Source organism: Zingiber officinale, chromosome 1A (assembly GCF_018446385.1).
Source record: "Zingiber officinale cultivar Zhangliang chromosome 1A, Zo_v1.1, whole genome shotgun sequence".
Taxonomy (NCBI): Eukaryota; Viridiplantae; Streptophyta; class Magnoliopsida; order Zingiberales; family Zingiberaceae; genus Zingiber; species Zingiber officinale.
This window is the reverse complement of record NC_055987.1, coordinates 4,985,320-4,998,624: the sequence shown is the minus strand read 5'-3', so window position 1 is coordinate 4,998,624 and position 13,305 is coordinate 4,985,320. Positions and strand designations below refer to the sequence as shown.

Below are 13,305 nucleotides of genomic sequence, written 5' to 3'. Positions count from 1 at the left end.
TCATTTTGTGGAGTAAGCACGCTCTTTTTTCTCTTCCTCATGTTTCTTGTGCATCTTTGTCTTGTTACATCGGACAATATCTTTCTCTCTTCCTCTCCTTCCACACAATGAAATTAAATTTTCTTAATTAGGTATAAATAGATACATTAACTTTATTTTCCTATTATATTAGCATTCATTTTACTTTTAATTTTATCTAAATAGATAAATAATACAAACCCTTTTGTGCTTATTTTAAATCAACCTGACACTTCATGAGTTTTCAATATACGAGGAATCATGAGTTACATATTAATTTCATAGTTTGATGGTGACAAAATGTAAATACGCTCACCCCCAACGGTCCCGTCAATTTATCTCAAAACTAACATGAATAGATAAATCACATGCGGCTACTAGTCTTTGGAATAGTGACCAATACATAAGAGAAATATTTACCTCGACTTTGCTGAGAATCGAACCCCGGATCTCATGGTGACAACACCTCATGCGCTAGCCACTAGATCCATCCGAAGGGACCACAGTTTGATTGTTTATGCAATTATATGAGGACATTATCATGAGTTACATTTTACATTTGCGACAGTCAAACTCCTATAGTCAAGCAAGCACAAGTCACAAGCCACAAAAATATACAGATGAAATCTACAGGTAATTCAAGCTAGCACAAGTCACAAAAATATACAGAGAATTTAGTTTGAAGAAGAAACTGTGGTTTCTTTACGAACAAACACTCTTGCAGACCAAAGGCACAATGACAATCTACACAAAATAGGGCATAGAACATAGACAACACAATGATACATATCAGCGAGGAGCAATGGTGGGGATGGCACCACTGATAAGGTTGCTTCCTGAGACATCAGATGACAGATAAGAATTCCTAGTATCCAAGGACGATGATGGTGGTACCGACTGCCCGATGGACTCTGTAGCAATTGATTCTGGCATTGTCGTATCAGCTTCAGGTGTCAGTCGCCATATTGCCTCGAGCTCCATCATCACCTCAGCCATGGAAGGCCTTGCATCTGTCTCATCTAGGACGCATCTGAGTGCCAATGATGCAAACTTTTCAATGCAATCAGATGGGCACGAACCCATTCGAGGGTCGACCATTTTAAAAATCATGCCAGATTGATGTGCCACTGTCACCTGGTTAAGGAACACAGAGAAAACACTGTAAGAAGAAAAAAAGCTGGTTTAACATTGCAACAAAGAAAATGGAACGTTGGTTTTCCAAATAGAAATTAACAAGTATTTGAAATAAAAGTGAATAAACGAGGATTGACATTTTTCACATACTTATACATATAATTTGATAGAAAAATAAATTAAGGGTGTAATTAGGAGGGAATTTAAACATAATACCCTAATTCAATTTTACTCAAATCCAGCATGACACTAAAGTTACGTTCATAAATTTAAGTCATGCTGGTGTGAGAGAACGTGTTGAGGGTGTTGAAGCAAGGTATCATAATTTCATGTTAAGTGAGGTGGTCCATAATGTGTTTAGATTTAACTAATATCCTCCAAAGTGGCTACATATTATGGGACAGAACTCCTTTTGCTTCAACAGTGTCATTGTCTAAATGATTCCTAATGTTTTTGTATCATTTGATGATGTCATTGTCAAAATGATTCCCAGTGTTTTTGTATCATTTGATGATTTAATAGTGTGACAATTTATTCTAACAAATTTAGTATTTTGAGAAGGTTTTAAACTATAGATTTATGCTTTAACAGTCTCCTCAATCCTCATGGTAAGTTATTCAAAGCTTCAATCCAACAAAACAGTAAGTTAAAGCCGAAGACACAAGGCCATTGCTTAAAAAGGCCCATGATGATAGACCAAAAAGGTAATAGGTGAGAATAGCTTTGGATTCAAGACTGGGGCGGGTTTAACATAAAATTCTAACATGATGCTTTCTCCGGATGTAATCAGTAAATTTAGCATACCATCATGAATAATGATAAGAAACAAACAAAGACATTTGAGAGAAAAAAAAAAAAAATCATGCGAGATAGTAAGCTATTACCTCTCGGACTATGTTTTTGCCATGAGAAATTGGTTGCAACCCTGTCAATATCTCTAAGAACACTACTCCAAGACTGTATACATCGCTTTTATCGGTCAACTTATGGGTCAGAAAATATTCTGGGTCAAGATAACCCTACAAGGAGATTTTGGGTCAAGAAAATTTCTACAAGAAAAACATATGATGTAATATCAGTTACCACGCAGCTAACAACGTCAACGTACACAATATCCAAGGTGAAAAACAATTACTGCATTATGCATTTATTCCAAATTAAATCAAATAGTTTTTGCTTTACATAGAGGCACTTCTAGCAGCACTATAGCTTGATGCACTGTCACTCTTTTTCCTGACCTTGAGTTGAAAAACCTTATTTGAGGATCTGCCGAAAGTAATTTTCAAATTTAAACTTTAATACTACAATTTTTTGCTTCAGTTACTAATATCAGCTCCTAACTGTAGTAAGAAAGGAAGATCATGATAGTTCTTTTTTCTGTTAGCACGGGTTTATAATACTAAGGTCCCTTCTGATATCAACAAAACATATTGCATCAACTAGGTAGACAATTATGTAAACATGAATATATCAAAATCTATGCCAGTAATAAAACACCAAAAAAAATGTTTTTATCTGACAAATAATGCTCACAATCTCAGAATTGGATCCTCAAAAAGATTAATCTATCTTTTGCAATGTGTTATATGCATCTTTTACATGTACCTAAGCAGAACAACCTTAAAAAATGGTTATAATTTAGCCGTGACTTCTATGAATTTTATCTAAAAATGTGCTGATTTGCTAAATTGATTCATAAAAATCATCATATACTTCTGGATTTGAAGTGTATTCGACAACTTTCCTACAGGGATAGAAAGTAATATCAATGTTCCAAGAAAATATATACAAAAAACGAAAAGAAGTTGAAAAAATTACACTATACTCACCGGTGTGCCCTTCACCACAGTGGACACGTGACCAGGTGCAGTACCTTCAGTCTCTGGGATTGGTGCAAGCCGTGATAATCCAAAATCAGCAACTTTTGCAGTAAACCTGGAGTCCAACAGGATGTTGCTGGCTTTTATATCTCGATGAAAGATAGGAGGATCAGCTTCAGTATGCAGATACAGTATGCCCCTTGCGGCACCCAATGCAATGCGTAACCTCATAAGAAAGCTTAAAGGCTCTTTAGATTTAGCTGTTACATAATACCAGTAAACAATTACGTTTTAGAAAATCCTGTTGACATAGAACTATGTTAAATTACTAAATAAAAGGAAACTTGCATTGTGTAGTACACATTATAAGTTAGAATATAGATTCTCCCTTAGTATGCAAAATTGCAAAGTGAAAGTTATCTGCTAGAACTTTCAAGAATGATGCCACAAGGTTCAGTAAATCTATAGGTATTGACAAATAACACAATAAACAAACACAAATAGTGAAGGAATTCCTAAATTTAACATAACATTATTTAGAACTACCACGATGTGACATTAGTTCACATTGTGCTTCATTATAACACCAAAAAATCCACAAATACATGGTAAATACTGTTGGTGCAATCGACCTAGGTTTGATTGGTACGATCATGGTTTTGATGTGTGTGTCAAAGAGTTTAAGTTAGACTTTCATATGTATTTGATGTGTATTTGAGTCATGCAAGACTTGGTAAAACACATGAGGAACTTGGTGCGGCCAAATTTGGGAAGCTCATCCAAGGGCTCGGATCTTGAGTCGGTGAAGGAGGGTGTGGAAGACATCCGAGAGACCATCGGACGAGGAGCGGAGTGAAGCCGAAGGAAACGGACTTCAAGACAACGTAAAGGATGACACGGAGAGGAGTCGTGGGCTTGGGTGCATCTGAGGGACGAAGACCGAGGAAGAGGGCTTCAAGGGCGACTCTGGAGAGGATGAGTATGAGTGTGTAGCGGGGACCAATCGACTGATGGAAGTTGATGGAATTTGCAGTCGACTATGTAGTCGACTGGAGCGCGCTCAGCCAGCATTGACCAATCGACTGGTACTTTTACCAGTCGACTGATAAGTGACCGTTTGGCAGAAACCCTGATTCTGTCAAGTAGCCCTCGTGTGTGTCCAATGGTTGCACCAGTCGACTAATGCCGAGATGAGTTGATATGATGATCAACTCTCTCCTCTTATTTATAGGTAGCTTTGGGGCATGAAGGAGGTGACTGATGCTTGTTGAACAACTCCTTAGTCATTGCTCAAAGCTTCCAAAGCCTATTCTCTTCCTCCCAAACCTAAACTTCATCTTGTAAAGAGGAAGAGATCTTTTGTGAGAGGTTTGCTCCACTGAGAAGGAGAAAGCTCTAGTCGGAGATTGCCGGGGACTGATCCACCGAAGGATCAAGGGTTTGTCCACCTCAAGGACACGCCGTGGAGATGGAGCAAGCAATCTCCGAACTACGTAAAGGAATCGTGTTAGCGTTTGTGTTCTTACGTATTGCTTTCATTGTTTTAGTTTCATTTCGTCTTGCGCAAACTAACCGTGTAGAGAAGAAAGTGAATTGGGGGTGACCTAGCTATTCAACCCCCCCCCCCCTTCTAGCCGGCCACTGATCCCCTACAAGTGGTATTAGAGCGAGGACGCCTTCAACGGACTAATCGCTGAGAAGAGAACTTTATCAAAATGGCCAGTTTAAGAATCCATCTACCCAAATTCGAAGGAGACTTCTCTTGGTGGAAGAAGAGAATGGAGGTATTCTTCGAAACCGATTATAATATTATGCTAATCATAGAAAATGGTTTTGAGATGCCTAGGGATCAAAATAATGAGTCAATCGAGAAAGTAAGATGGAGCAAGAAGCAAAGGGAAGAGCACGTAGCAAACTCAAGAGCAATGCACCATCTCTTAAATGTTCTTCCTCAACAAGAAGTAACTTGGATTGGGAACTACACAAGTGCCAAGGATTTGTGGGAAAAGCTCATAGAGCTTCATGAAGGCACATCGGAGGCAAAGTTAGCAAGAAGAGACCTTCTCCGAACTCAACTCAACAACATCAAACTTGAAAAAGGAGAAAAGGTATCTTCACTTCATGCTAAAATTAAAAAAAAATTAAGCGGACTAACAAGTGTATGTGAGAAACTCTCCAACCGGGACATTATGATGAAAGCTATCAATGCTTTCCCAAGAACCTCGACATGGAGCTCAATTGTAGACTCGTTCTACATTTCAAAGGATCTAGAGAAATCTTCTCTAGATGAATTCTTCTCAACAATGGAGCTCTATGAAACTCGGATTGAAGGATTAGATGGAGAAGCCAATAGATCAAAAGGAGTAGCCTTGTGGCAAACAAGGGAAAGGGGAAGAAGAAGAAATCTCCATCTCCACCATCATCCGACTCCGAAGAATCAAGCGCCTCGATGGATAGCGATCAAGGCATATATGGTAAGGAAGATGAGAAAAGCTTTTAAAACTTTTTCTACTAACAAGTCCCATGCTAGGAAAATTCAAGAAGCAAGAGTAGAACTAGGAAGGTCATTTGCTACAATTGCTAAGGAGGACACATGAGAGATGAATGCCCCCTCTTAAAGAAGAAAGAAGAAAAGAAGAAGGAAGAGAAGAAGTCAAAAGAAAAAGGGAAGAAGGTCAAAAACCTAAAAGCAACATGAGATGACCCATCTTCATCGGAGGAAGAAGAACACCATGTGTCCAATTTTGCTCTAATGGGAATTGATGATGTAGCCTCCACCTCATCCGAAAATGAAGAAGGAAAGAGCTCAAGTGAAGATGAAGAAGGGAGCTCAAGTGAAGAGGGAGGTCAAACTTCGGATTCGGACTTCTCGGTAAGTGAGGTACATAATCTTCCTCCCCATGTTTTAATTAAAATTATTTCAAGCACTAATGATGATTTGTTTAAGACAAAAAGAAAGAATAAATCTTTGAAAAATGATATTTGCATGCTTAAGGAAAAATTAGAATCCATGTCTATTAAGGATAATGATATGCATGTTTCTTCTACAAATTCAAATGATTCATGTTTAGAAGAAGAAAATAAGGTCTTAAGGGAAAAGGTAAAACACCTCACCAAAGCCCTTAGAAAATTTGAAATTGACTCAAATACCCTAAACATGATTATTCGGAGCCAAAGGGCAAGTTTCAACAAAAAGGGTTTAAGCTATAAGGAATCTAACAATGAAAAATCCTACCATTGTTTACTTGCTAGGGGACAATCCAAAACAAAGACCATAGATAGGAAATGGATCCCCAAGGAGTATTTGGTCAACCCAATTAAGAAGAACCTTTATTGGATACCAAAATCAATTCTCAAGGGTTAGAGGATTTTAGGTCAAGTTAACCATGGAAGTCATAGTTCCAAATGTCTTATGGTTGACTTGAAACCTTAAGGGGGAGCACTTAGCCTTGATAGAAATTCATGATAAAGAGGGCTAAGTAGAGGTTACCTTTATTTCGTCTCACAATGACTTGCATTATTTTCTAAACATAAATGTGAGATGATAGAATGATACTCATAATTCACTTATGCTTCTGGCATTTGATGAGTTATGAAATGTATCAAATTTTTAATAATCATAGATCAACTATGGGGAAAGCAAATGTTTAATTAATGGACATTTTACCCATAGATCATAGTTGGACATTTCAAATATTTTGAAAATAATTCTATGTTTTATTTACAGTAAATAGTTATTTTAAAACATATGAATTCAAAACTAGGGTTTAATTTGATACAAACTTGCATGTTTTCGAGATTTTTGAGATTTGGTCAAAATTTCAAAAACACTTTGACTTTTCATGAAAGCATATTTTTCCTAGTTAAAGGACATTAAAAGAAATATGTTTTCAAAATTTCATGATTTTTTGAATTTTCTAGAATTTTTTATACATTTCTAAAGTTGGCTTCAGAAGGCTAAAATTCATATTAGCTTCATGCCAGTCGACTGCAACAGTTATCAGTCGACTAGTAGCTGTTTTCCAACACTTTCAGAAGTCGATTTTGGATATTTTAAAGTTAACATTGATACCATAGTGTACTTGGAAGTTAGGTGCAATCTTTTTGATGGTGTCAAAGGGGGAGAAATGGGAAGGTTTAAGTTAGAAACCTTTATTTCTCTAAACTTGAAAATTGGGTGATAAAGCATATGTTAAGGGAGAGCTTGGTTTTATGCTTCATGTTTATACTATGCTTGTAATTTTCAAGTTGTTATTTGTGTCTAACTTAAACATATTGTCACACATAAAAAAGGAGGAGATTGTTGGTGCAATCGACCTAGGTTTGATCGGTACGATCATGGTTTTGATGTTTATGTCAAAGAGTTTAAGTTAGGCTTTCATATGTATTTAATGTGTGTTTGAGTCATGTAGGACTTAGTGAAACACATAAGGAACTTAGAGCGGCCAAGTTTGGGAAGCTCATCCAAGGGCTCGAATCCTTGAGTCGGTGAATGATGGTGTGGAAGACATCCGAGAGATCGCCAGACGAGGAGCAACGGAGTGAACCGAAAGAAGTGGACTTCAAGGCAATGTGAAGGATGACACGGAGAGGAGCCGTGGGCTCGAGTGTATCTGAGGGACGAAGGCCAAGGAAGAGGGCTTCAAGGGTGACTCCGAAGAGGATGAGTGTGAGTGTGTAACGGGACCAGTCGACTGATGAAAGTTGCAGTCAACTGGTCCAGTCGACTATACAATCGACTGGAAGAAAACAGAAGCATTTTGTTCGCTCAGCCAGCAGCAACCAGTCGACTGATATTTTTACCAATCGACTGGTAAGTAACCGTTGGCGACCGTTGGCGACCGTTGGCAGAAACCATGATTCTGCCAAGTAGCCGTTGGGTGTGTGTTGCATCAGTCGACTGATGAAAGTGCCAATCGATTGCTGCCGAGATGGAGTTGATATAATGATCAACTCTCTCCTCTTATTTATAGGTAGCTTTAGGGCATGAAGGAGGTAACTGATACTTGTTGAACAACTCCTTAGTCATTGCTCAAAAATTCCAAAGCCTATTCTCTTCCTCCCAAACTTAAACTTCATCTTGTAAAAAGGAAGAGATCTTTTGGGAGAGGTTTGCTCCATCGAGAAGGAGAAAGCTCTAGCCGGAGATTGCCGGGGACTGATCCACCGAAGGATCAAGGGTTCACCCATCTCAAGGACACGCCATGGAGTAGGAGCAAGCAATTTCCGAACCACGTAAAGGAATCGTGTTAGTGTTTGTGTTCTTACTTATTACTTTCATTGTTTTAGTTTCATTTCGTCTTGCGCAAACTAACCGTGTAGAGAAGAAAGTGAATGGGGGGTGACCTAGCTATCCACCCCCCCCCCCCCCCCCCCTCTAGCCGGCCACCGATCAAATACAACTCCTATTCTAGCAAAACACTTTATGATAAAGTGGTATGTGGAACCTTCCGTGCTGCTGATGAATGCTATCTTATATAAGAACTTTTCACATGATTTGGTGTGCCAACTGCCAAGTGAACAAAATGACAAGAGGTTTACTAGGGAAATCTACAATCATAATCTGGACCTAGGAAAGATCTGTCTTATCGTGTGTGAGGACAAATTGCCAAATTCACAATAAAGATGCACATGTCATTCATTGCCTATCCATTTTTGGAGGCTGGTATAGAATCACGGATGAACACTAAATATAGGGGAACAAAAAAGGTTAGTGAATTAAATATGCTAAAAGAGCAACTAGGCCCAATATTATCAAATTTCTAATAGAAAATTTGTTTAAAGCATTCTGACAGGCAAGCTGCTTAAAAAGAAACCATAAGAACAAGTGGGGAACTTTTGTCCACGGGCTAGTGACTTAACACCTGAGGTACTGCTTAGAGCAGAAGGAGACTAAATATTGAGTACTACTCTATAAGAAGGATTCACTTTTGAGCCCTAATAACTTTGTTCAAAAAGGCTAGCTACAGTCCATTTTTTTACAAAGAAAAAGTGGAGCACAGAATTCTGTGAAATCTCGTCCATCAGTATAGTAAGGTTGAATGAGGTACACAAATAGGTTGAATGAGGTACACATATTTGTGACCTACAAGATGGTCTGGACTAGTTTCTTAAATGGTAAAGAATAAACATGTTTGAATCGAAATTACTGCAAAAGCTGAGTAGCACCATTCCAGACAGATATTTACTTACCAGAGAGGTGATCGCGTAGAGTACCATTGGGCATGAACTCATACACTAGCATCTGCATGACAAAGACATACTAAATTAATGTTTTCAACAAATTATTAACACAACATGCAAATACTCAACAAGACCTGTGTACTTGGAATTCATATGAGAATCACATAACTTTGCAAATATTAATATTGCTCTACAAGATGAACCCTGTCATTGATTACTGGTTCATCTAAAACCATCCCAAGTACACTAGAATTTCAAAGTATGGTCCCAGACATGGACCATTGTCAAATAATTCGTACTAGTAAAAGGGATGGTGAAATTCAAGATTTTAAAGTTCAAACGTCTTGCATTTGGCTGACCATGAAAGCAGTTTCATTTATGAAAGCAGCGAAGGGCAAAGAACCCACCGAATCTTATTGATATACACAAAATCGATGTTAAATTTTGCAAAGATTTTGAATAGCAGTGAAGGAGAATTCCATCATGATTACTTCTAATCATATTTTACAAAGTTCAAGAAGAAGAAGAATGAATGGAATTTAAACCATGATAATAAGAACTGTGTGCATGATTCTTCTTTAATGCCATTGATATTTTAAAATAATTAATGAAGATGAAACAAACCATACTTGTCCACTTAACCTAAATGCCAAAGCTACTATCCTACTTAAGAAGTGTATGACTATCTTCCCCGTTTATGAGATTTATTATTAAGTTCTAGGTAGCTAGCTTCTGATTAATGGCAATCAGAAACGAAAGATTTGTACAGGAAGTGCATCAAATGTATGTAATATAACCATAGGGTTCATTAACTGAAATATTAACAATATCAACAAGTTCATGATGTAATGCCTTTTAGGAACAAACAAATTAAAGTACTTTATCTACAAAATCAAACCTGTTCATCTTCTTCGTCACAATAACCAATCAAAGATACCAAGTTTCTGTGATGCAATCTTGAGAGTAACTCTATCTCTGTGAAGAATTCTTTTGAACCCTGTAGAGAATCTTGTTGTGCGCGTTTTATGGCTACAACAGTTCCATCAACTAAAATGCCTTTGTAGACTTTTCCATATCCACCTTGTCCAACTTGAGTTGAAATATCAAATTTGTTTGTAGCTAGTTCCATTTCCTCAAAGCTAAAACCTTTTACTCCGGTTACCTTTATTGGAAGCCTTGACACTGTTGAAACAATGAAGTTAGGACATCAACATAATAAACATTGCTGCAAGTCGGTATTGGTCCTATCCTAATACACATGACATAAGTAAAAATGATTTGATGAGGAATTGTACAAGACGCAATTGGGGATATATCACCTTAAGTACAAAAACCAAACAAAAGGCATAGAAACTTGCAGAAACTATAAAATCTCTTTCTCAACACAAATCATAAATCAAACGTCATGAAACATGCTAGGCATATATATTCAAATTCATGGCGCTTCTATGAAGTGTTAAAGTTGAGTGTCTAACCAATGTTGAGCTATTAGGACAGATACTAATACTAACTTATATAATACTCTCCCTGATGTGTAACAGTGTAAGAAAGCAGACTGAACTGGACCAAATCCAATATATGGATTAATTCAACTCACAGATATGTTTATTTTTTAATGCAAACATAGATGTGATTTGTAGACAAGTCATGCTCTAATATCATGTCAAAGTTGGCAAGTGACCACTCTAGACTTTTGTACTTTGGACATGAAGTAATAATTGGAATTTGAAACAATATGTATAAATATCCATTTGCAACAAACCCGACTTCACCTAGTGAGATAAGGCTTGGTTTTGTTGGTTGTTGTATCCATTTGCAACAAACCAAGTTCAAGTTTGTTCTTGTCTTGAATTTTATGCGCATGCATAATGTATTCGCACAAATGTGCAAACTAGTAACCCGTCAAAGGAGAATAAAACTTGGCTTCTTCCATAATTATAGCCTCTTAAAGGAAAAGAAATCACGTATCAATTTCCCAAATGGTAACTTCCAAAGAAATCCATAATTCTACTTATGTGGCTGATACATCTGTAGCAAAATACATATTTTCCCAAAATAATAAAATTATTTGATTTCCCCTCTAAAGTATCCTGCTTTGCTAAAATCACAGTCCACTCTATAAAACCTAAATTATTTTCCAAATTAACTTGTCATGACTAGACAGTACCGATGATATACCATAGCCTAGCAATCAGGGACTGAGTATGATGAATAAGTTGAATGCCTAAGATATTATCAAACACTAATAAATTGAATCTATTACAACCAACAAGGAAACTGAAGTTAACTTTGCGCTCCAAATAAGTTGACTTTAGTGCAAGTGTGTTTTGAAGAGCGTCAGATTGTTTGACACTCTAGGAGGGAGATATATAATTTCACATTTCAAGGGTGATTATCCAAAAACATAAGGAAAGTGAAAAAGTTTTGATCAGTCTTTTGCATGGCTTCTTAGTTCTATACTCATTTGTAGCCTAGCTCAATTCAGCATTGATTGACCAATTTGTCAATAATACTGGATCTGATATGATTAATGTATTGCTTTAAAAAGAAAATTATTAAAAAGAAAATTACCAACACTTTCAGTTGTAATCATTGTTCTTGACATATATCTAAAACTAATATTGGAATTGCCATATCATGAGGCTTCAAACGAAATAATATCTTCATTTATAAAAAAGAATGAAAAAATCATACTAGTGAAACATTGCAACAATATTAAATTTTGCAATTTTGTTATGAAAATATAAATTCATTGTAGGCAAAGATTATTAAGCAACTACTATTACATTTAGAGCAGCAAGGAAAAGTTAATCAGATGGTAAGTGTCATCTCCATAGGAGTTCTTTAAATTCAAGAGCTCAAACAAACATAAGCAGTAGATAAATATCACATATGCTTCATAAAGATATTTCAATAAATTCAATCAACTGATTTTGTAGGAAAATAATTTGGTTCTTTTTATATATCTTTCTAATTTAAGAACTGTTCATGAAGCATACTTATCCACCAAAATTCATCTGATCACTAAATTCAATAGTGAATGGGAAGGCAACCGTAATACACTTCCAAATGTGTTTAAGAACTTACAAGACCGTTTCTTGGCAGTTCTCTGATATTTTGAGTGCCTTCTCATTATGAGAATTGTAATAATGGCAGAGAGAATAGATGCACCAGCAACTGCCCCTAATACAATGCCAACCACTGCACCTGTGCTTAAACTAGATGCTGAAGGCGTTGGTATAGCTACAGCAGATGAGACAAGTAACAATCTTTAGCTTCTATTCAAACACAAATGATTGATACAATATTAGAACAATAATGAAAGAAAAAACAAAATTATTGGCTTTGATTACAAATGGAAAACTATCTACAGTGCATGAACTGTCTATTTAAGCTAAGATATATAAGCATGCAACCCTTGTGAGTGTGGGGGTACTTGATATACCCCTTTCAACTCCAAATCTCCACTGTAGTTCCTAATTCAAAATACATGGCAATTAAGTCCATTGTGTTAAATTTTTTCCTTTATCAAAACAAAGAATTTTTTTTCATTTAATTTTGTTTCACTGATATAACATCATCACCTGGGATTATTAGGACTAAAGTGGATATATTGGGGTTACATGGCAATATTGTGATTTACCCTTCTATTTAACACAATAAGCAAGCAACGTTTATACTTCAAACTTCTACATGGTGACTAAATGATCGGCAATCAACTAGATAATTGCAGAAGGATTTCATTCACTAGAAAAAATTTCCCCCAACTTTTACAAAACAAGAATGCACAAACAATGTTAAACTAGAAGGCAATTTGTCCTTCAATTAACTTGTGGATTAACCATCAAGAGTGGTTTTCAGTAATGATGAGAACTGTTGCATGAGTAATGTAAAAAAGTGAGTACACAAATGAAATCACTTCTCTGCCTCTCCTCTACAATTTTTTTCAGTTTCTACATATTTATATATTGCTAATGGAATTGACCCCTCTGATTTCTACTTTTAAAAGCACAAAATTAAAGTGTTGAGAAGTTAGTGATGAGAAACAAAATTTAGCCTAATGATAGGCTTCAAGGAATCATAAGTGTGAATTTATTCACTATTATTATCTGTAATTATAGTTTCCTAAGATAAATTCTTAATTTGTATA

The 13,305-nt window shown here is 36.3% G+C and overlaps 1 protein-coding gene across 5 annotated transcripts in view; it reads right to left on the bottom strand.

Moving 5' to 3' along the window:
- Positions 1 to 611: 611 nt before the first annotated feature.
- The window catches only part of LOC122016222 (probable LRR receptor-like serine/threonine-protein kinase At1g06840), a 41,020-nt gene continuing 28,326 nt past the window's right edge, over positions 612 to 13,305 (bottom strand). For all 5 annotated transcript variants that reach the window (XM_042573478.1, XM_042573472.1, XM_042573458.1 and 2 more), the window contains exons 16-21: positions 12,243 to 12,398; positions 10,054 to 10,337; positions 9,165 to 9,216; positions 2,982 to 3,232; positions 2,037 to 2,171; positions 612 to 1,152 (exon numbers count right to left, since the gene is read on the bottom strand). In XM_042573478.1, the coding sequence (XP_042429412.1) occupies positions 808 to 1,152; positions 2,037 to 2,171; positions 2,982 to 3,232; positions 9,165 to 9,216; positions 10,054 to 10,337; positions 12,243 to 12,398 (1,223 nt within the window). In that variant the 3' untranslated portion in view covers positions 612 to 807. The remainder of the gene's footprint in view (positions 1,153 to 2,036; positions 2,172 to 2,981; positions 3,233 to 9,164; positions 9,217 to 10,053; positions 10,338 to 12,242; positions 12,399 to 13,305) is intronic.